We start from the raw sequence: 23388 nt of genomic DNA, 5'->3' as shown, positions 1-23388 counted from the left end.
TTGGTGCCATGAAGGGTGTATGTAGTATGGTATCCTTGACCCTGTTATGTGGAAAAAATACTGTTCTTTAGTTCCTAAGCTCTCTGGGATGCCTCCTTATCCTCCCGTTGTTAGAAGTGACATACTTGACTGGATCAGCTTGACCTGTAAAAGGAAACCTGCTGAAATGTGTCCTCCTTGATCTGAAAAATGGGATCCAAGAAAACAGTGTTCTTCTGTTAGGCACCAAGATAAACTAGGGCTGTCTGTGCTTACAGACGAGGCTTGCTTAGGCCTTCAAGGTCCTAGGCAATCAAAAAATCCCCAAGTCTTTCCTGCATCTGTGCTGTTCAGTGTGTGTCGCTGCCCAGGGAGCGGATGCCTGCTGGGCTACAAGGCTTGTTAGTGTTCCTGCAGGGAGGAGCTGCTGCTGCCGCCGGTTTTTGAGGGCAAAGCCACTTAGCTGTTCGGGGGAGGGCGTAAAACCCGCTTTTATGTCACGTATGGAGCCTCCTTGTCTTCAAGTACAAAAAGACCCCAAAGCATCGCTGCACTCCCGGCATGCTAGAGCAAGCTTTGTTAGCTTACATGTTGTGTTCGTACCTGCGACTCCCGTCTGCCATGGCCTGCGTCCTCGGTGAGAGCTCCGCCGCCTCCAATGGCTCCAGGTGCCCCGTGCACTTGCTCAGCTGGCTTAAAATGGGGGCTCAGACCTGGCTGCTGGGGTAGGGGGAGTAACGCAGGAGGGATAGAGGCGGCAGCCTGCTGCCGATGGCAGCCCCTGGTACTCTGCATAACTTCTGCCCCCCGGCCGCTGAGGAGGAGGGGAGTGCAGGAGTAACCCGCGTGTTTTGTGTGGAAGGTACCACAGCTTTGCAAAGAGGAATTCATATCGTTTGGTCAATGAAGTAGAATGCAAAAACATAACAGGTTTATTGTAAATCCAAGCTCAAACATAATATCTGTCGGGTCATGCTAACACTTGCGGACATCCGAATCGTTTATGAAAATGTTGCTTGATCTCATGATGTGTATTTGTGGTGAGATTCGCTAGAAGACCACCTCTGCCTTGTGCGTGGAGGGGTTTTCCAAGAGTACAGCACCAGATAGTTTTTCACATGATAATAATGTCACTCAGCCTGCTAGTCCACATAACCCCTCAAGTTGTTTAGTTGCAGTCTTGCATAGACAGGTTGGAGTAAGGGGTGATTTTTGAGAACTTTATTCTCCACTTCAGTGTACTTTTAGTTATGGAAACACCTATATGCTTGAGATACGGTTACAGTGTTAATATTGCAGAGTAAGTGTTTACAATTCAAATACTCTAATATAAAAAGGTAAAAATGATTTTGTTTATTGTATTTAAGAGTCAGTGTAAAAAGTAATTTCGCAGTATCACTTAAATTTGTAAGACAACGAAGTGCACGAGAAAACTTGACGCTGTATCTTCTTCCTAACACTTCTCTTTCCTGGGACATATTTTGCAACTTGACTAAAGATATACAGAAACTTGGTTTAAATATTCTGAAGTTCCTCATGTCCAGTATTGCTGCTCAAAGCCAGGGTGGTGTGCTTTCTTCATCCTGCCCCGTAACTAGGTGGGTTCTTCTTGGAGTAGCCATTGTAAGACTTTTCTTATGGTCCGTATCTCGGAAGCCAGCAGTCGCTGCTGGCACAGAATGACCTATGGCCAGACAGTCAGTTGTTTTCTTCAAAATGTTTGTCTGGACGGTATTACTGGAACATAGGTGAGGGTTTTACTGAATTTCTTCCACTGCTGCTCCCTTCTTAACAGGATTTTCTGCTTCTTTGAACTTCTTTGAGCCCATGGTCTTGCAAAAGCCTGCAAGTGTTGTCCTGCATTCATTGAAAGAACAGATTTGATCAAGAGAACGAGCGATCTCCTAAAGCTGTACGGGTTTAGGGCACATTGGAAAGGTCGGTTCATGCCGGTGAGTGATCGAACAAGGAAGGGGTGTTACTGGGTCTCGACTTCGTATTTCAGGACGTGTGAGTAAAAGCTGTGGTTAGCGTTCTCGTGCACCATCACGAACACCTCTCTGCATCCTGAGGTGTTGCAGGTTCCCTCCCAGTAGCCTCTGCTCTGGGTGAGAGGGTAAGCGTTCTCCGCTTGAACTAGCACCTTCGCTATCCCGTGCATTTTGAGCTTAAACTGAACGTTGCGATTTGCCGGCAGCAAGCCAGAGAGTGGCTCCAGTATTTCGTAGTCTTCCACCCACTTGCTGTAACTCTGAGGGAAAGCTGGCCACTTCACTTCGGTGTTCAGGCAAGTGATGAGGTAGTTGAAGATGTAGTCATAATTGCCAGGGTCTGACTTCTTCTTGGCATAGATTTTCAGAACAAAGTTCCCTGCGTGGGGAAGGTGGATCTTCAACTCAATTTGGTTCCCACGACGGATCTGCATGATGTGCCGCCTCCCCATATCCTCTGTCAGGCTGCTGCTGTCGGAGTGCAGCGAGGCCAAGACGCTTATGTCTTTGCCCAGGGTGAAGGTGACAGAACACCGCCCGTCGTTGGTGGGAATGATGGGGTCGGGGTGTGACGGCCTCAGGAACCCTTGCCGCTCCGTGAACCAGCTTGGCCCAACAGGCTGGTGCAGGTCCTTTGGGAAGCGCATGGCTTTGTCCACAGACTTGCACTCTACGACGTATTCTAACACACAGCTGTAGACGTCTTCCGAGGCTTTGGAGGGCTTGGCAAAGATCTGCAGCTTATGACTCCCTGTCTTCTGTGGGTAGATATCCAGCTTCATTCCATGTTTTTTCAGAGTCATTAAACCGTGTTCGTCTGTTCCCTTCAGCTTAAACGTAAATAACGTGGCAGAACGGCAATCCACTGATACAGAGGCTTTTCCATTTACTGTGAAATACAAAGGAAAAGAAAATGCATAGGAGTTTCAGTAGATTTTTTGCATGTACACCCTGTTCTGGGAAGACTAATCTGTCCCAATAAATTGCTGCTTCTCTAACAGTAAAATAAAGAGCTGTAATTGACAGGTCATAGCTTGTCAGCTGTCTGCGTAGCTCAGCGGCCCCCAAAAAGGGCGCATGAAGAGTGGCCTTTGTTTTGGAGATGTGCATTTGTCCTGTTTTGATATACACTGAAATGGAGCTGTGGTCCTATAGAATATGAAAGCCTGTGTGAGCTATCATTGAAAGTACTGTCAGCCCGTGTGCTCGAGAAGAGCTTAATTGGGTGTGATTAGACCTGATTGCTAGTCCAGTAGCTGTTCCAAGAAGCTTCAGAGGGAAGTGCGGGAACCCTCCAGTATGCAGATATGAGATAATCTACCTCCCTATGAGCCTGTTCCCAAACAGCTTGAAGACAGCGTTAAGTCCTAAAATGTTGTTGCCTTTTAAGTCTGTGTTCTTAGCATTCATAAATTAGCTGCCTAGTTAAATTCCTGCAGCTCTTAAAATCTGAGGAAGGTGATCTTAAATGGGCCCTGGAGTTCCGTGGGGTTACCTGAATAGTTTTATGTTGAAAGAGCTGCTGGGCTTACTCGGCGTGCTCAGTATTGCATAAAGAAGTGCCTGTTTATGCATTGTTCAGTAATTCAAACTTTCAGAGTGTTGTAAAAGGTTTTAGTCTCATTTCCAAGCCAGAATTGCTAATATATAATAGAAATACTTCTGATTTTGCAGCAGTGATGCTGGCTGATAGAGTAACTCATCTTCAGCTGCTGACTGAAGCTTTGTTTTAGATCCAGGGCTACTACAATTTTTCATGGCTTGGAAAAAAAAAAAAAGAGAAAAAAAAAAAGAAAAAAGGGGATAAAAAAGACCTTCCTCTGCCCCAAGAGCTTTGAGTGCGTTCTGCTTGCCAGAACCAAGCTGGCAATGTCATTCACTACACGCACAACAGTGTGTGCTGGGTGGGGGGCTGCATAAGCAAAGATGCTCTGCAGCTTCCCCCCGGCAGGGTGTTACCTGTCTGGATGACAGCTGTCTCCGGCTGTGCCGTCAGCAGGCCCAACATGTAGAAGTTGCTGTTGTGCAGCATGTTACTCTCAAAATCTTTCAGCGTCAGTGTTGGTTTAAGAAGCTGCCAGTTACTGTTATCTGGGAAGTGATTGTTAATGAACAGAGCGGGGTGAGTCAGAAAATAAAACTCATTGTACCTGGAAGGAGAAGGAAGAGATGAAAGGAAGATGAGTAATTATAAATAACTAATGCTTCCCCTGCACAGTGGCGGTGGTTTCAGCAGGAGGAAGTTGGAGTGTTTTGGGCCGCTGAAAAACCGAGACCGGCGGGTTTGAAATTCTCCAGGCAGAGAAGGAGCCTGAGGCATTGGTCTTCCATTTCCAGGGCAAATGCTGAGCTTTTGGATAAACCCAGGGTATTTGCACTACTCCCTGCAACCACGGGCTCCTGAAGAAAGAGGGAGGCACTGCTTGTTGTTGGAAAGTGTGGAGGCACCCTGGCTCAGGCAGCTGAAAGCCCTGGATCAGGTGCCACGTAGCATTGCACGAACTGAAGATGTGATAAGCAAAGTTTGCTTTTAGCAGTTGAGCAGCTTGCTGCTCAGGGCCGCTGCCTTTCTACAGGCACCTGCTCCACCCCTTGTCTAGGCAGCTCAGGGCTCTGGGTCTTGCGGTGGGATCTAAAGTTTGTCACTGGTGGTTGTGCCAAACCCATCAGCTTTCCTTCTGCCTTTGGGGTAGGTTTGTGTATTAACGTAGAGGATGGTTCTTTACCTGAAGGTGAACTTGGTGAAAGAATCATCGACAGAACCACTTCCCCAGGTGCTATCGAGTAAGTGCCACCTTCCATCAAGGTAGACTGCGTTCCAGGCATGGTCGGAGTCCCCCGTAAAGGTCTGCCCCATCTTGTACCCGTACCCCTTAGAGTATCCCGAGAGCTTCATGCACTGGATTCCTGCAATACTAAAAGGAAACAGTAAGATGCAGCAGGACACTTCTGTTTTAAACCTCTCGGCGTACTTTTGTGGAAGGACAGAAGGAGGAACGAAGTCTGGCAGACTTCAATCCTGTGGACCAGCTCCGTCAGCTCCTCGGGTGCCTCCTTGCAGCTGAGTCCCAGGGTGGGCATTTAAATGTCCGAAGCGTGTAAGTGTGCTTCTCTCTGAAGATTCCCAACCTCTGACCCTGGGGGCAGGCTCTTGTGCTAAATGCCCAGGTTATTGCACTTTCCAATTCTTGTAACACCTTTGCTGTTAGCTGGGGTGGTGTATTTTTTTAATAGGAGGATCTTTGCACTTTGTGCAGCTTTCCTCGGGCTGCCGTCCTGTACCAGCCTGCTGGCGCGGCTGGAGACAGGCGAGTCCTTCCCTCTGACCACTGACATCGTGTAGAGACTGCGCTGTGCTAGCGAATGGCTTCGTGGGGGGTGGGCATGCGAGAGTAACCCAAGGGAATGACGCCCGGGGTGTTGGGCAGGGGCCGATTTTTCTTGTAGCCTTTGCCTGGGGACTTGGAGAGAGTGTCCCACTGGAGGAAGGGGCTTTGCTCTTCCTGTTTTTGCATATTTCCTCTTTCTGATGCACCTTTAATTCAGCGCTGTTAGAGGAGGTTGACAAAGATGAAGTGTGCTTAATTGCTTTCTGTCTTGTTACTCAGTGGAATCCCTTTGATGCTGTCCACAATTAGCCCGTGTAATTATAAATTAAAAGTGCGTCTGTTCATGCTTGTGTTCTCTCTGTGCCGGTAGGCCTGGTGTTTGACACCAGCTGAGATATCGTAGACCTCACGGGATAGTGTATGCTGATTTAGTTTCCTTAAAGAGTGAGCTTGTGCTTGCCCAGGGTACAAATGATTAAATCATCTATTTTTTATTTATTTTTTTTTAAAAAAAGAATACCTGGGTTGATGTGTAAATAAGATTTAAATAAGCGCTGTGTTAAGAAGCTCTCCGCTGTTGATAGCAATGGATTCTAACTTTGGCATCTTATTTCAGCATTAATTTAAAATTGCTTCACTTAGAGGATTGTCTTTTGCGTAGGATGGTATTGACATTTTTCTTCTCCATTGAAAAGTACGTTAAATGGAACAGCTAGCTTCAGTAATAAACTGTGCATGCTTCAAGAGCAAGATTGCATAATGTGGGCTGAACTCAGAAGAAAAGTGATATTTATGGGGAAGATAATTAGCATGGCTGTTAAGAAGTCGAGGTCTGATAAACAGATACGGGCTGTAATTGGCAGTGCAGTAATGCTTACAGGGAGGGCTGCTTTTTTCACGGAGGTGTCACGGGTTTAAAGGGAAGGTGGGCACTTCAGCTTCTCATGCAGGCTCGCTAAACTCAAACCTGGATGTCTTTGTGTTACTTTGTTGTTTGATACTCTTTCTTTAAGACTATCAATTTAAATTCTTAGATTCTTTCATAAATTCTTTAAGAAAGAGTATCAAAAATAGGTCCACAGCTGCAAAGGGCCGATGGAGAGCCACTGGGAGCTCCCGCTGGGCAGCCTGCAGAGAGAAGGGAAGGTTCCATGGAGAGGAGAAACGCGGCAGCGGCCCATCCCCGCTCGGGGTGGCCAGCGCAGAGGAGGGAGTGTGCCGGCCAGCTCTCGCTTAGCCTGGGCTGTTGCGCGGCCACGCGAGGTACCGCCTGTCACGCAAGGTATTCAGAACGAACCGGCAAGCCTGGCAGGAATGCCGCCGAGGAACCTGGCGTTGCAGGTGGTCTGTAAAGTCTTTGCCAGCCCGCAGTCGCCTGTGAGCCAAATTCTAACGTGGAGCTGGGCAGTAAATCTGGAGCAACTCCACTGACAAGACTGGTGAGAGCTTGGATTTACATGGGGTAACTGAGACTAGGAGCTGGCCCGGGAACTTTAAGGAAGATTTGATCCTAGGAGCTTCAAAGGGGCCTAACAGGAGCTAAGTACCAAATTCCCACTAATTTCATGGGGATTGACGTCTAATCCTTCTAGGCTTCTTTAGACATTCTTTTTAGCTGGGATATTCAGAGAGAACATTAAGGGACAAGTTCTGCCCTTCGTCCTCTCTGTGCTCTCACTTACGGTGGACATTAGCAAAGCAGCAAGAAGAGCTTGTGCTGGGATGTGTTCAAAGGTTCTCTAATAACGGACAAACAAAAACCCAGGCTGAGACCTCCTGTAAAAGAGCAGTCCTGCACTGGTGAAAAGACTTACGGCGTCTGTTCTTGTGTAAATGACTTTATATAGATAAATTAACCAGACAGAGAGAAGATTGAAAAGATCTCCAGAAATGCTTGAAGGGGCAATGTGATGGTAGAAGATGACCTAAATACAAGGTGGACTAGAAGAGCTGAATTAAGAAACAGTTGGCAACATCTGGAGTGCCACGTTCAGCTCTGGGCCCCCCAGCATAAGGAGGCCATGGACCTGTTGGAGCAAGTCCAGAGGATGCCCCAGAGATGGTCAGAGGGCTGGAGCCCCTCTGCTGTGGAGACAGGCTGGGAGCTGGGGCTGTTCAGACTGGAGAAGAGAAGAGACTTTACAGCAGCCTGCCAGTGCCTAAAGGGTCTGACAGGAAAGCTGGAGAGGGACTTTTTACAAGGGCTGGTAGCAACAGGACAAGGGGGATGGTTTGAAACTGGAAGATGGGAGATTTAGACGGGACATTAGGAAGAAATGTCACCAGAGCAGCTGTGGGTGCCCCATCCCTGGCAGCGCCCAGGGCCAGGCCGGACGGGGCTGGGAGCACCCTGGTGCAGGGGAAGGTGTCCCTGCCCGTGGCAGGGGGGTGGGACTAGGTGATGTTTAAGGTCCCTTCCAACCCAAACCATTCTGTGATTCTGTGATCTGCTTGGTGCAGCAAGGAGGTTAAAGGCTGCATTGCTTTTCTGCTTCAGAAAGAGTAGGAACTAATCTGGATCTTGCTACAGGTGTCACTGGAATTCAGTGGCACCTTCTTCCCTTTGATTTCAGGTTGACTTTGATGATTTCATCTAATGAAGAAACAAATCTGGCTTCTCCAGAGGGAGACAGAATGGTTTGTACTTGTGGTAGGTAGGTGTACTCTCCTGTGCCTGAAAAGAAGGAAAGCTACTGACTATAGAAAACAGGAAAAGCAAGAGGATGTGAAACCTGGATTATTTGCAGACTAATTATAAATAAGGAGCAGCCAAGTGGTCAGGTCCACCGTAGGGAGTGGGGTCAGCTTTGCTCGTAAAGACGGTGCTGAAACCTCTGAAGTGCAAATAGTTGTTTTGCCTTCATTGTTAATTCTGGTAGGCGAGTTTCTCCCTGAGTGTCCAGGCTGCTAGGTTTTGCCCTAAACTGAATTCATGAATTTCCCCTCTGATTCACTCGGCCACTCTGCCTCCTCCAGTTTGGTTGTCAGCTGAGAAGCCAATTCGTGATAAATGCTGCTAAAATACTGGTCGGGAGCCTGTGTTTACATTCATTGCTGTTACATCTGATGTTTAGAAACTGATGTTTTGTGGCTGGCTTCCCACTCTCCGTGCCCACCTTTCCTCTGTGACAGGAGTCTGCTAACGGGAAGAAGTCTGGCTGCCAGAGCTGTGGTCGGAGGTGACAGTGTTGTGTCTGCAACAGGAACTCTTCTCGCCGCTGGCACGGGGACAAGTAGGACTCAATCAGTGTCAGCTGCTGACTTCAGCAGGGCCTTTGGGGAGACTCCTGGGGACTGGCAAATTGGGTTGTTTGTGGAAGTTGCTTCTATGAGAGCCAGGTAAAAAAAGGCACCTTAAAGGACCTTTTTTTCACCCAAAACTTGGCTCTGAAAAAATCTTTGTATAAGACTGCTCTTTGTCTCTTGCCTTTATGCTTAGACTCAGCACAATACTTGAATGGTGCACAAGAAGAAGGGATGCAGAGATCCCCTTGTTGGAAAGGATTGGTGTCTTTGGTTATATTTCTCAAGAAAAGAGATAAACATTTAGCTAATATTTGACAAAAGTGATAGGCTGGATGACTGGGAGGTTTCCCGAATGACAAAATGAGTATTCAACCTGGAACTGAGGAATTAAGAGTAGATGAACAGAGCCTTTAAATAGTGAAAGATATCGTTTGAAATATTAATGTTTTTAATGAACTAAACATATGCTTTTTAATGAACAGTTGCAAATTTCCCCTACTTCTAGCTGCTAATAACTGTTCCATAAGATGCAGTTATAAATTCATACTTCATCATCCTGTTTCTTTATTTTACTCTTTAGGAAGCAGGATCTGATATGGTGGGATATGTCACTGGTTGGAAGCATTCACCACTTTAGCATCTGGCACAGGATTTTTTTTTTTTTTAAATCTGTCCTTTTCCCTGTAGATTTTGTTTGTTTCATGGTGAAAACCTTCCCAGATCTTTTTTCCGTGGTGTGGAAAGCCAATTAATAACTGGTCTTTAATTTTCACAAGCTATCTTGTAAAGGGAAGCTGCTCTGCTGAGAAGGTGCTCCCTGAGAGAGCCACCTCGCAAGCCCACGCTCTTAGGAAAGTACATCATCGTCGCTTTCTGCCGCTAGGAAGCCCCTTCCAATTTTGTGTCTGCGTCATCAGGTCGAGTTTCCTCCTCCTGGACAACACTTCTACGTAAGGCTGGTCCCAAACTTGCCAGGTACCGTCCTGCCTTCACCACCTCTCTAAGCCAAACTATTGCATCCAGCTGGGAGAGGCCAGATGCTGCTCCTTGCTGTGGTGCTTGGGGGTCGCCTTGGGCAACAGGCACCTCCTTTCTTTACTGGGGTGGGGAAGCATGAGGGAGCAGGGATTTGCGCTGCATTCGTCTGCGAGGCACCTGCGCTCCCTGCCGGGGGGGGGGGGGGGCTGCCTCTTCTGCAGCGTGGCTTTGTGACCGTGAAGTCCTGCTCGGGGGGGGAAATCCCGCTCCTTCATGCAACTCATCCCCAGTGAAGTCAACAAGTTTTTGTAGGCAGGAGAACGGGTTTTAGTCATTAGATGCCGACGTAGCTATTGAACGGGGATTGCAGTATTGGCCTCCGCGGTGATGCACCTTGAGACTGACCGCAGAAAACGGTGTGGGGAGTGTGGGGCTGTGTCCCTGCGGTGCCTCGGTGGTGGGGGCAGAGGGCATCTCCAGAAGGTTCTGGGAAAGCTCCTTCTGGGGCTGTGCCTACCTCTTCCACGGGAGCATGTTGGAGACGACAGCCCTTCTTGTTTAAGTCTTGCCATGCTTTTAACCTTCACATACAGATACTCAAAGGAAAAACCTGGCTTCTTCTAAACAAATTAGCTCTGTGTTTTCATCTGCCATTATGTTAATGCAATGCGAAGCTCAGCAGATGGCACAAAGTAAATTATGCTGGGGAGGGGGGGTGGGTGGAGGGAGTGGAGTAGGAAGCAAAATTGACCTTTCTAGGACTTGCTGTTTTTCCACAGCATGGTCTGAAAGCTAAAGTTCCACGTCCTGCTTAAAGTCACATCAGTCAATGCAAAGGCAGACAGAACAGGCACAGAGATGACAATGAATGTTAACGCTCCCTGGCACTGGATGTTTCTGAACTTAATTTACCTGCACATTTGTTCAAAGAGCCCAGCGTATCCCTCACAAATGCTCTTCCCCATCTGAAGCACATCTATGGGTTTGCTCGACAGCTGGCTTTTGTTATGGTAGCCCACTACGTCGTATTCTGCGGGAAGGAACACAGACATAAGTTCATCCAAAAGCCTGAGGCAGTGGGATCGATGGGCAGCAGGAGCAGCGATTGCATTGCTTTTCATCTCCGTGAGCGCGAGCAAAGAGAAACAAGCGGCAGCCGTGGCACCTGCTGCACGAGGATGTCACGGGGCTGGGGGCAGAGGGACAAGGTCTGTCGCTCGCCACCGCTTGTTCTGAGCCTGGGCTGAGGTTCAGCAGTTGAATCTGAAGGGGAGGAAAACTGCTTTTTGTTAGAGAAAGGAGGCCTCCCCAGGGGCTCCCTCATGTGGGGGGACCTACAGTCCCAGGACTGAAAGAGTCCTTAACTGTGGGGACTGGGGGGACCTACAGTCCCCGTAAAGAACAGAGCTCTGCATGCGAAGGAGTTGGGCTTGTGTTAGTGTCAAAGGAAACCATGGAGCTTTTGGCACTCTTTACAGGCAATTTGCATTAAAAATACCTGGAAAGTATCTTGTTGGGAAGTACCCGAAATGATTTGTTGCTAGTGAGTCATTAATACCTGGAAGCGTAGGAAATCTTAATTTGTTTGAATGAATGCAGAAAAGAGGCGCAGCAGGGTTCCTTCAGACGGAGCTTGAGGAACTGGTCTGGGAAGGTCAGTTCAATACTGACCAACCCTGGCCATGTCCATAACCTCTTTCTTAAAATACAAACATATTTTTCTGACAAAGCTCTAAGGAATGCTGCATCAGCTCATTCATCCTTTAATGCTGTGGAAGAGGAAAAAACCGCTGGCACCACGCTGTATCTGTGCTGCAACCGCTTGGCTTTTACAGAGGGGGCTCGGCTGCCGGGGGGCCGGCTCGTGGGGCGGGGGGAAGGGCTGGCGTTCTCCACCTGGGCTGCTGGGCCACCAGCAAAGCGGCAGGGCACTCCGAGGGGTACGGGGAGCCAGCTGGCTGCATGTGGCTTTATGCTAGAAATGATAGCTAAAATAATTCCTTCTGGTGCTACTGCTGCATGGAGGAGCAGTCTATCACAGGCAGGGAGCTGGACTGGGTGGGAAGAGACGCCCAGGGAGCAGCGCTCTCACTTCAGATCCAGAGAGGGAGTTTATACATCAGTGCTCCTCCAGGAGAGACACCTTGCGTTTTTGTGAGCCGATTTAAATTCCCAGCACTGTGTTTATTTCCCATGCATGTAAACAGGGGTCAGTTCTCTGCAGGAAGAAAGGAGAACAGGGGCCAAGAGGACGTGAAAAATCGTGTGAGTTGATCCCTGGCATGTATGCCGTGATCAGCGACAGCCCGTGAATGTGTGTAAGGTAAACGGAGCGACTCCAACCAGACTGGCTGTCCCGGGCAGGACCTGGCCCGGGCCGTGGCAGGCAGAGGGGAGTTAACAGCATAAAGACCGAATGATCAGCAGCCGCTGGGAGCTCGGCACTGGGATGAGTCAAATGCTCAGTTTCAGGAAATGCTGTGAAATCAGCAGTCTGCATATTTAAGGGCAAGATTAAAGTTGCTTGGGATTGACCTAACTATGCTAACCATGCAGCTGCTGGCAAAGCTCTGCTGATCTCAGTAGGCGTGAGATTAGGCTTGCCCTTCCAAAACTGCTCTTCTGCTCTCCGTCAGCTGGCCCGTCCAGCCAGCAAACTGCACCCATCAGGATGTGTAAGAGGCGAGGGAAAGAATAGCTGTAGTTCTCTCCCTCTGCCCCAGGAGTTAATGGGAAAGAAACATTTCTGCATATGCTATTCAAAACGCCATCAAGTTCTGCACCCATTTTACCCCCACAAAGGAGCAAGGCACCTTTTGCTCCCTCTGATGTGCTGGACTGGAGAGGCTACAAATGCTGCCTCCTCCTCCTTCCTCGTCCTCTTCACATCTCTCGGTTATTTCTGAAACTCTGGTGTTGCTTGGGTTGGGGTTGGGTAGGAAAGGGCAGGGGCAGCTGCGTCATTGCAGCTCTTGTGCAAGTCGGAAGGGTGGCACGCGCGGGCAGGGGCGGCGATGGCGCAGGTGGCAGCCCGCGCTGTGAAAGCTGGCCTCTCTGCTGCGCTGGCGTGGCTGGTGGGAACGCACTTAGGGACCAGCTGGAAACTGGAGCGCGGGACGTGTCCACAAAACACAGGGGCAAAGCTGGCGACGAAACTGCCCAGAGACTGCCAGGGGCCGCAGGGCACCTCCCGCTCAGCGCCCGGCTGTCCAGGCGTGCAAGGGGTGGTCTGCTGCCCAAGGAGGAGCTGCAGAAGCAGCTGTGATGACACCGAACTGGGCAAGGCAGCTGGATGGTTCCTGGTGGTACCTACGCTACGCTGAGACCATCCTGGAGCGAAGGCACCAGCAAGCAGAGTGTGCTGGGAAGGGTGGCACAGGGGTTTGGGACGGTGGTGGAGATGAAACCTCTGCTGGGGTCGGATGCCTTTGAAGGTGACAACCAAGCCCCTGGTGCTTGGCAGCCTGGCTTCATGCTTAGGTGATAGGTGCTTGTATGGTTACACCTTCGAGTAAGTCAGGTAGGAGTTACAGATTCATCACGTGGGAAAAAATCCTTTCCACACAAACCTTGTCAGGCCTGGCAGTGCCCGGAGAGGGACTGTGGGAACCTCCGAACATGCTCCTGGATAAACATCCCCGGTACGCCTTCCTCCCGCTCGCCGCGTGAAACTAACCCACCCGGTGTGCGGGAAGCTGCAATGGCCGCGTAGCGTGCAAATTGTCATATGCAGCCTTATCTTCTCCACTGCAGGTCTCAGCCTACCTATGTGATGGCATATCCACATCCATATGGCTCGGACTTTTTCCAGATCAGTCCGGGCTTGTTTGAGCAGGGCTTTAACGAGTTCCTCTACGCTGTTCTTGACGTTCACCTGTTTGTGAAGAGGAAGCATTGCAAGACCGTGGTGAAGAAATTGCTATGGTAGGTCTCCATGCCTCCCTGCTGCCTTGTTCTTCTGAAGCCAGTGAGACCCCACCTGCCAGGAGACTGCTCTAACACAAGCTCTGTTAAAAATAGAACTACAAAGCTGTAGTTCCAGGTTTCAATGGTTTCCCTCCTAGATTGGGATCTGTGCTGCTGCTCTTTGCAGGGAAATGGTTTTTCAGTTGTTTGGGAGGTTCTGAGGCGCTTGCCCCGATGGCTGAGGCTAAGCTGGCGTTAGGGCTGGTAGCTGGGTTTCAAGGAACATCCCTGCAGGGGAGCTGGGAGGAGGACAGAGGCAAAAGCAAGACTTACTTTTAATGCGTAGGCATCCAGCTTCTCAAATTGCTGCAGATCTACTGGCATGGATTTCAAAGAGGATTTGTCCCATGGATATGCTGGGAAGAAATGAGTTGTCATTGTCTGGGGAAGGGAGGGGATATTTTTCCTGGCTTGAATGAGGGGATGCTGCAGAGCCCCTGGCCAGCCCGCAGAGGCATCCATCAGCGGGTGCTTAGGGAGCAGAGGACACGAGGGCACTCGCAGAAGGTCCCTGCCAGCTGCACAGGAAGCAGGAGCCATCCTGTCTAGTCTGGGGTAATTTGGGCAACACTGGAGTGGGAGGTGCCCCTGCATCTCTGGCACCGTATAACAGCATAGAAAATCCCGGGACGCTGTGTGGAGGTGCATGAGATACAATGCAGAAGTCCCGGGGAAAATCCGTGCTATGGAAGCCCTGGCAAAAACATGACTTTAAAAAAAACAAAAAAAACAACCAGAAAAGAGCGGGGTTTCTCCAGTAGTTTTGCTGAAAGCGATGACTGTTTTGTGTGGTAAAGGGCCACGATTCTGCCTGAATGCAAACACACGAGGAACGGAACACGGGGAGCGGCCAGACTGAAACCGGTGTGCCTGCCCCCCTGCCTGCACTTTGCAGGCTCTCTGCTCCCAGCTCTACTCTGTGTGAACAAAGTGTTAATAACTTGCCCTAATTAATCCGATAACTTATTTTTTAACAGTCTTCAAATGAACTGACACCGTTCTCTCTCATCAGTGAGCCACCTGAGTGATGCAGCTATAGCTCGGAACAGAGATGTGTTGGATGGATGTCTCCCCTGGACCGCTGCCTGCTCAGCTCTGCCTTTTCTTCTGGGCTGGTGAGAGGAGAATTGAGCTCTACGGCAATCTCTCCCCTTGTCATGTGCTGTCAAAGCCACTGAGGACTAAAGAGATTCTTCTAGCTATCTCTGTAGGATTGTTATTTTGCTGGGAAAAAAGGATTTAAAAGAGATCACGAAGTGAAAATGCTGTTGTGTGACTCCCGGGTGCTGGGAGAGGTGAATGAATGGTGCCACAGAGCTGCTGTTTGCCTCCGGAGAGGTGACAAGGAGATGTGAATTGCCTTGGGCTGTGCGCGGGGGCACAGAGGCTTTGGCTGGTTGCATACTGCTTTATTTGTGACCCCTGGTAAGCAAGCAGGACACCCCTCTGCTGCCTGCTCAGCGCATGCCAGTGGGAGCGGGATGCGTGGGAGGCTCTGAGAGCATCCTATCCTGGTGGAGAAGCCAGCAGTGCTTCTGAAATCCATATGCATCACCTGCTCCCTCTCCCCAAAATGGGGCTCTGGCCCCTTTGCTGCCAGCTTCAGCCCACTGGGGAGGTGGCCAGAAGGTCTATTCCTGACTGCAAAGGCGTTCGGTTAATGCGAGCCTTGCTTTTCTTGGAAACCTCCAGCCCGGGGAGGGGCCATGGGGCATCCTGCATCCTACATCCCGGTGGCGGTGCAGGCTGCTGGGCGGGATGCAGGTGCATCCCTGAGTCGGGCAGGCGCCTGCCTGCCAAAATCAGTGTGTAGGCACACAGCATCTGTTTCTTTAACAGCTTGTTTGTTTATCTCTGTTTTCCCTGCAAAGGGCTATTACGCTGACCTGAAGAGAGATAAAGCAGATTCATGCCTTTAAAGGTTCCCACTCTCTACAGCTCTGAAAATTACTTTTTGCCTTTTGGGAATGGGCTGGGTTTTTAAAATTGGTTGTCACTTTTTGTCTTTGTCAGGTTATAGCTGCACAGGCTCCCGCAGCTGGGGGGTCCGTGGTAGCTCAGGTCGCCCCGTGCCGTTAGGAAGCACGCGTCGAGCCTGTTTGCAGAGTGCCCTTCCTCGGCTGTGGGCCTGGAGGAGGTCTGGGGCTTGTGTGATGTTCCCAAAGCCACCCCCATCTGCCACCCTGATGAACAGGGGGTTGGGAAGCTGGTGCTAACAGCAATTCAATCCCTCGTCTGTGTGCTTCCGTCTAGGCTTGCAGCAGGGCAAGCCCTGTGGCTGGGGCTGATGGGCTTCGTCGCTGGGGCTGCCCTGCGGTGCCACTAGCGTGGGGCCAGGGGACAGCTGACAGTTACCGTGCAGGTCTTTTCCTCCTGGCGGCCGTGGGGCTTCGGTCCTCTGGAAGCCTGGCAAAGTGGAGAAGGGAGCATGAGGTGAGCGGGTGTTGGCAGAAGAAAAAAAGACAAACAGAAATAAGTGAGCCTGGGGAGCAGGACTGGGTGGAAAAAGCTGGAATTGAGGCTTGTCTTTGCCCATTCCCTCGCGTTCGGACATGGATGTCAACACCCTGCAGAGCATGAGTGCCGAGGGCAGAGGGATGCAGCAAGCTGCCTGCACCGAGGGCAGAGGGATGCAGCAAGCCGCCTGGACCGCCGTTCGCTCTGCATCCCCTCCCTGCCACCCTGTGGCTCTGCAGAAGCCACATTCCCCAGCAGTCAGACATCTCCTGTTCTAGCCTAAGGGCTGGGGACATCAAACCCCTGCCCACCACTCGGCCAAACCCCCCAGGCATGGAAGAAGGGAGAGCTGAGCTCCAGAGCTGTTAGATGATAACCCTGCAGAGAGCTGTGCGGCAGCTGGAGGACTTCTGAGGGACACTGTGGCCCCCAGAACGTCACCACCTGCTTTATCCTAGGGCCGGAGCAGGAGGAGGGGGAGACACCCTCTGCCCCAGAAGCAGAAGGATTTTGCTCCTTGAGCCCCCGTGGGGAGAAGGGAGCCTGTCTCCTCCTGGGAGCAACCTCCAGGGCAAGGGCTGGCTGGGAGACACGTGCCGTGGTAGAGCAGAACCTCACCTTTGTTGTCCTGACCTCTCAGGCTGGGCAGCCTCCGGGGACCTGCAACAACCCCGGCATGGTTAGTGCCGTCACCGTGACCCCAGCCCTGCTCGAGGGGCACAGTGTCTCCTCAACCCCCCAGGCTTCTTGCCCTCCCTACTTCCACAGCGGGAAGGATGCGGCCCCTTTGCCCTCCCGCCTGGACCCGCTCTGGCGGGCTGTGAAGCCGGGCTGTACCTTTTCCAAAGGAGAGTTTCCTCACGAGTTGTGGGGTGGTGTCCCTGGGGTGAATCTCCACCGTCACTTGGGTGTCTGCAAGAGATGATGATAAAAACCCTAAGAAAGGGAAAACTAACCAGGACGTGGAGGGGAAGGGCAGGATTGCCTGCCAGGGCATCGCTGAAGCCCACTCTTAGTTTTAGCAAAAGAAGCAACAGCTCTGGCGATTGTGAAGGGACAAAAGCGCTCGGTTTTCCAGGCAAAACAATGCACCCTGAAGATAAACTGTACGGTCAGAAAGCCTGTGGTGACCTCTGGTATAATTTGTAATTCTCAAAAAATAAGAGGCAGCCCGTTATAGCCTGACAGGTGATAAAGTGGATCATAAAAAAAACAGAGGTCCTCAGCGAGGATTATGTGGCAGCTTAAAAAAAAGGTTTATCACCATATTAAATAGCTCTTGATGGAGATACGGTAAGCAGAGAATCAATTTCTTTCATTGATTTTTCTTGGAACCAAGCAGAAAAATGCTCAGAGCTATGAAAATGGTTTGACTTGTGATACTGAGATTTTTGGCAGAGGCTGTTGCTTGTGAGAGGCAGCATCCTGGCAGAGCAGCTGCGGTCCAGGTGTGCAGTGATGCTCCAGAACAACCTCACATGGACAGCTGGAGGTCTTGTGTTTAAAGTTTCATAGAGGGAAGTACAAAGAGAAAAGTTAGGGAGCGTCTTATAAGAATTACCTGAACTTTTTGAAAGAGTCTGCATTTTTTTGGGGTGAGTATTTCAGGAGGTTTTGCCATCAGCGAGGTTCCCTGGAGGACCTCAGCACGCTCGTAGGCTCCCCGTTTCGGATCAGACAAGAGGTTACTTTGGAGACCAAAGGTCAAGATGTTAATGCACCTCAGCGCTGCCATCCAGTCCCGTTTGTTACCTCCTACAATTTTATCAAGAGTCTCGTGACATTTGGGGTTTTCCTTGAAAGGCAGCTCTTGGAACCAGCTAATTAGGTACGAATCTGCACTTTCATCAATGGGTAAGTTTTTCCGCAGCATTTAACTTCAGAAAAAGTTAAGTATCTCCTGTGATTAGGCAGAAAGATTCAATGGCCTTTAAACCCCAAAAGCAGAAGGCAAGAAAACCTGCAAGAACTATAAAAAAATCCCCTTTTAAATCCTAGACTTGCTCCAGTTCTGGGATGACTGCAGATATCAGCAGTGTCAAGATTATAGCTGGCTGGTGTATTTTGTCGGTTCATTTGAAGGTAAAATGAAGTTGTTTCTCAAAGGGACAACTTTGTGCAAATGGTATGTTTTCCTTAAGACTTTTATATTTTCATGAGTCCTTTTTTTATTTCTCAACATTATTTCTAGCTTTGGGGTTTTGCGGGTTTTCTTGCCAACTTCCACCTTCTCAGTTTTTCACCATAGATTAAAACTCTTTGTTTTCAAGAAACAAATTCAACGGTGAGGAATGCCTTCTTCCAGTAAGTTTAAAAAGCACTTAACTCATGAAAAAGTGTAATTCCACAGAATTTTTTCAAAGTGCTACATCCACTGCTTTAAAAACTAATGATGTGAAATGGTTACTGATGGTTTTATGATTATTTTTTTTTTTTTTTTTTTTACCATTCCTAATCAAGCTATCCTTCATGAAGGAACACTTGCCCTTCTCCTTGTTCTCTGTGGCCAGAGAAGTCCTTGGCCTGTGAGCGCTTTGGGTGCAGCTGGCCCAGCACCCTGCTCCCGTGCAGGGATGGCTCCTTGCAAGGATCTACCCTGCGAAGGGACTTCTGCACCCAGCTCTTTTAAGCAAAACTTTCGCCAACATTATTTCTTGCAGCTCCTGCCCCCTTCCAGCAGCACTGGAAGTACTGACGTTGGCAGGAGGACGCGCTCCCCGTGCTGTCTGGTTACACCTGTGCCGTGCCTGGTGGTCGGGGGGGGGGTGGTGGGGGGGGTGGGGGGTGGGGGGGTGAGGGCCCAGGTGCTCCAGGAGCCACCTCCTTGCATCCACACTGAAAGACCCAAGGATTCTCCAGGCTTCCCTGGGATTTTTAATTCTTTATGATCATGATCACAAAATTGTTGGGGTGGGCTTTTTGTGCTCTTTTGGGGTGTTCTGAGGTTATTTTATTGCAGCAAAACTGGAGCGGGGACTGGCTGGAGCCCTGCTCTGAAGAACTGGAATCCCTTGGGTCGCCACTCACCTTCGTTAGCGTGGGGAGTCACGGGCTGCGCCTGCTTGCGGGGCTCCCAGGAGACTCGCCGGCCTGGATGCACAAAGGAAAACATCTCAGCGCCTCGAAGAGAGCGGACGCGCCCGGCACGGAGGCGGGTGAAATCGGTGCCTTTGCTCAGCAGCGGAGTAAGTAACAACGCAAGAAGCCCGACCCGCTTCTCCAGCTTTGAAGCCCATTTGCTTTGGGGCACCTGGAACTGCTCCAGAGGGATGCTCCAGCCTTGGGAAGGGTTGGAGTGGGTGCTGCTGCTCAGGGTGGGGTTAGGGTGCTTGGCCCAGTGGGTGCGTGTTTGGAGGGGTGGGTGGGAGGGAAGGGCAGCCTGGGGGGCTCGGAGGTGATGCGGTCCCTGAGTGGAAGCGTTGGTGTGGTTGTCAGGATCTCATCCTCATCTTCGCCTCTCCTCCCTGTGCTCTGGGAGCCCCCGACCCTCTCGGCGGTGCCGGCTGGCCCCGGGGTCCGGGGGGCAGAGGGAGGTGTGGGGAGCACCTGGCGTGCCCGGGGACCACGTGGTTGCAGGCGGCATAAATCTGCCCCCCGGGCTGTGCTGACAGTTAGCCAGGGCAGCCAGCAAATGCCAGGCGATGCTGAGCCCGAGCTCCCGCGCGGCTTTGGATGCTCCAGCCTTGCCGGAGGCGGGGTGGACCTTGGCCAGGGCGATCCCTCACTCTTTTTCAAAGTGTCATGGGATCACCGTCCTGCCAGGCACCAGAGACCAGCGCAAGGAACCTGGTTTTCATGGCTCGTCCCGAAGGCCAGATACCATTTGCACCTCGTGGCTGTGACAAGGATCAGGCCCATGAATGATGGGATGGCGGCGTGGCACGGGGCCGCAGCCGGTGTGCCGCGGTGGGGCTGGGGCAAGCCTTATGCAATACAGTTTGTAAATATTGTGGCAGCACCAGCTGCTCGGTGGTGTCAGAGGCTTCATCAAGATGCTCACACGGCTGATTAAAGGGGAATTTATTAACCCCTGCGGTGCTAGAGGAGCGAAGGCTCTGCCTGTTCCTCTGGCATCTGAATTCCTTCGTAAACCTCATGGGGTTTTAAATTGTGCCTAAGGCAGGGCTGCGAGGGAAGGTTTCCTATGTGCATACTAAATACTCCTGCCATTAGTTCAGGGTTCTGAATGATCAACACTGTCCTCTTGCTTGTAATGGAGGTTCTGACTTGTGCTCTGCAGCCCCGGTTGCAGACCCTCTTGAGCATGACAGAGGAGCGAAAGAGTGTGTTGCATATTTATCTGCTTCCCAGAGTGGAGGCTTTTGTTATCTGGTGTCTGAGACCATCAGATTTATAAAAAAAAAACCCAAACCCAAAGTTGTATCGTGCCGTGAAATATTGCTTGCTGACGGTCTGTGATTGCCATCCAGCCACCACTGGTTCCAGAGGGGCTTTGATCAGGGCTCTGCCGAGCATCGCGCTGGGCACAGCCGTGGCTTTTGTGTGCTGCTGTTGCTTGGCCTGTGGGAGCAAAGCTCCTGTTTGCTAGAACTAGAATCCCCTCTGATACCGGGAGAATTACCTGTTGTCTTGCTTTACCTTTGCCCCCCGCTTTTCTCTGCTAGGCACCACATTGGGCTTAGACTACCAGGAAAGTAAATCGGACGCTCTGATTCACCTTCACCTGGCTGCATGCAACCAGGGGTAACCTCTTCAGGTGTTCCTTCCGAACTGTTTCAGGGCAGAGGGGTGAGGAACGGGCAGGGGACCGTTCAAGCCTAGCAGCCGCACGGTTCCCGGGTCGCGATCGCACCTGCCTCGCACTCAGCAGTCCCTGAGCAGGGAGATGAAGGACGGACTGGTGGGCAGATGGGCTGAAACCCCAGAGGTTTCTTGCACCCCCCAGACTCTGCTTAAGCTGTGTGAGTGCTGGGGAACTCTCTGGAAGCTCTATCTGCAACTTGAACGATTTGGGGCACTGTATCACACCCTGCCATCAGCTGGCTGTGAAACGTAAGAGCTCTGTGCACCTGAAATCTGGCCAAGCTCGACGGCAGCTTGCAGGAGAATCCCCTGCAGGTGGCTGCGCCTGGGCTCTGCAGTGCCACCGACGGGCACTGGCCACGGGGCAGAGCAGAACCGGGAGGGGACATGGCTCCAGGCCCCATTGAAGCCCCCCAAAGCGCTGGGTTTTTTCAAGCATGCTCGAGGGGCACAGCTGGGTGCTAAATGCTAAATGCAAATGGGGTTTGTGTGCTGTGGTTAGTTTATTGGTACAGTGAGAAGATGACATACCGTTAAGGTCTCTCCCCTGAGACGGCTGTGATCTGCTGTTTCCATTTCCATCATCCTGCAAACCTATAAAACAGAAACGTGAGATTGGCAGGCTGTCCTCCTGGAGCGAGGTTCTGGCACTGCCTGGAGGCCAAGCACTCCAAAACCTTTCATGTAACCTGTCATTCCAGCTAAACACAGGTGTCATCGGGATCCACCTTCCCTGCCTCAGCTGCAGCGTTTGTTGCAGCCCCTGTTGCTGGAGTATGAAATACCAGGAGGAGGAAAGTGCAATAGTCCAGGTCTAAATGGCTTTGCTAGGGCTTGCTTCTAGCTGGGTAGTGCTGGGTGCTGTGCTAGGTGAGGCATGAACACAACTTCTGCGTCAGCTTTGCCTATCCTGGTTAGCCTGGAACTGGTTGTCTGAAAAATTTGGCTTTTCCTCAAGGTTTTAGGGCAGGAATACTACATTTTCTCCTTTTACTTCTGCAGGGAGGGTCCCCTTACAGTTGCAGAGCACAGCCTTAGCTTTTTGGAAAATCCCCTGAAGCATAGGAGCTGGGCGAGGGAGACTGTCCCAAACTGTAGCTATAAATGGCTCAGGGTAGTCATCCTTGGAGACAAAGCTTAGACACGCTTCAAACAAAACAGTTTTGCCCCTGTAGTCTGTTGTAGTAGGTGCTGGTCTGGGGTGAAACTGCTGAGTTCTCGCCCTGCTCCCCTTGCACAGCCAAGAGAGCCCGTGGAGGCATCTTGGGGCCACCGCGGGACAGAGCAAGGTGCAAACATAGTCCTCAGATTAGTATCTGTGCATCTGTCACCTCCTCCTGTCCCCTGGGTCGCACGCACCAGAGCCAGGCACCAAGCAACATGCAGCATGCACCGTTGCACGAGCGAGGGCTCTCCTGCACCAGGAGGACCCGCAAATGCATGCTGGGTTTCTACAAAAAAAAGTTCCAGGTCTGGGGTTTTGCAGCATGTCTGCAAAGGAAAAGAGGAGAAAGAAGGTGGGAGGGAAGCCCAGACCCTGCTCCAAAGCTGCTGCCTCGCTCCACCATCTACCAGGCAGCCGGTGCTGCACCTGCAGCCCTCCCCTCCCTCGCACCGATGGCAGGCGGGACGTTACCTGCGCCTCGGCTGCCTTCCGTCTGCCTCTCTCTCTGCCCTTTCTGCTTGCTGGCTGCCTCCTCAGGGTGGACAATAAGCAGCAAATTGATCGTTACTGCACTGGGATCTGTCTTAAAGTCCATGGTACCCATCAGAGCATGGCCAGGGCACCGGTTCTCCCGCGGAGCTGCTGCCGCTGCGAGCTGCCGTGTTTATTTTCCGCCCTTGGAAAGGCGAGCGCGCTCCCCCGAGCTGGGGCTGGCCCTGCCAGCTGCACCAGAGCGCTCTGCCAAAGCCGACCCTAATGAAGAGGTTACAAGTCACCTTTGAAAGGAAATCGCAGGAGGGATCCATTTCCTAAAGCAGAGGAAGGAGCTGCGTTTTGGCCGGAGGGGGGGGTCTGGTTTCAGAGCGTGCCCCCGGCTCCCCCTCCCCTCTCTCTGCCCTTTTCGGCTTTAAGCACTTGTCCACACTCAAATCCCCCAGCAGCACTGTTTGCTGGGGGGGATTCGCTTCCCAGTGCTGGCAGAAATCCTTAAAAGGCTTTCTTGTTTGGTCCTCTCCCCCCACAGAAACGGAAAGGATGCTTAGGAGCGTCAATAATAACAATAACCGCTGCAGGAGGGCAGTAGCTGCACGGGGAGAACAGGGCTGGAAACGGGGCACCAGTAGCCATTTGCTGTGGGGAGGATCGGTCCTTGCAGGGCTGCCTGGCGTGCAAAGGGACAGTAGGGAAGGGATCTGCAGGGTGCAAGCCAGATTGTCCCAAAGGAGCCAAAAAAACAACAACAAAAAATATCAGCCTCCCTCTGCCTCCATCAGCTTGCAAGCCTGGCTCTCGGGGGTGGCTGGAGACCGCTAATCAAAAAGAAAAGCTGTGCAAATCCCCAGCTTTCTAGAAACCCTCCCAGCCTACAAAACGGGGGAGAAGAAGGGTTACAGTGCGGGTTAGCAACTGGGCTCAGCTGGTCCCTGCAGCTCGGAGCAGGGGCTGGCAGGGAGACACTTTCTAATTTTACCGCTGGCCCCTGTCCTGCCTGTGCTGCCACCCCGGCGGCTTG

General features: G+C 51.2%; 1 protein-coding gene across 1 annotated transcript; it reads right to left on the bottom strand.

Annotated features, from left to right (window-relative positions):
* Positions 1-1309: 1309 nt before the first annotated feature.
* KY (kyphoscoliosis peptidase) lies at positions 1310-22479 on the bottom strand. Its single transcript, XM_005441709.2, has 12 exons — positions 22347-22479; positions 21242-21304; positions 18974-19036; positions 16784-16858; positions 16565-16606; positions 15845-15895; positions 13763-13845; positions 13289-13397; positions 10436-10553; positions 4697-4885; positions 3930-4120; positions 1310-2859 (listed from the first exon to the last, which is right to left on the bottom strand). Exons 1-12 carry the CDS (start codon positions 22477-22479, stop codon positions 1958-1960), a joined length of 2019 nt encoding a protein of 672 aa, XP_005441766.2. The 3' UTR covers positions 1310-1957.
* Positions 22480-23388: the final 909 nt, after the last annotated feature.

This window comes from Falco cherrug, chromosome 11, assembly GCF_023634085.1.
Source record: "Falco cherrug isolate bFalChe1 chromosome 11, bFalChe1.pri, whole genome shotgun sequence".
NCBI classification, from domain to species: domain Eukaryota; kingdom Metazoa; phylum Chordata; class Aves; order Falconiformes; family Falconidae; genus Falco; species Falco cherrug.
Note: the sequence above shows the minus strand (reverse complement) of the source record. Positions and strands in the feature narration are given on the sequence as shown.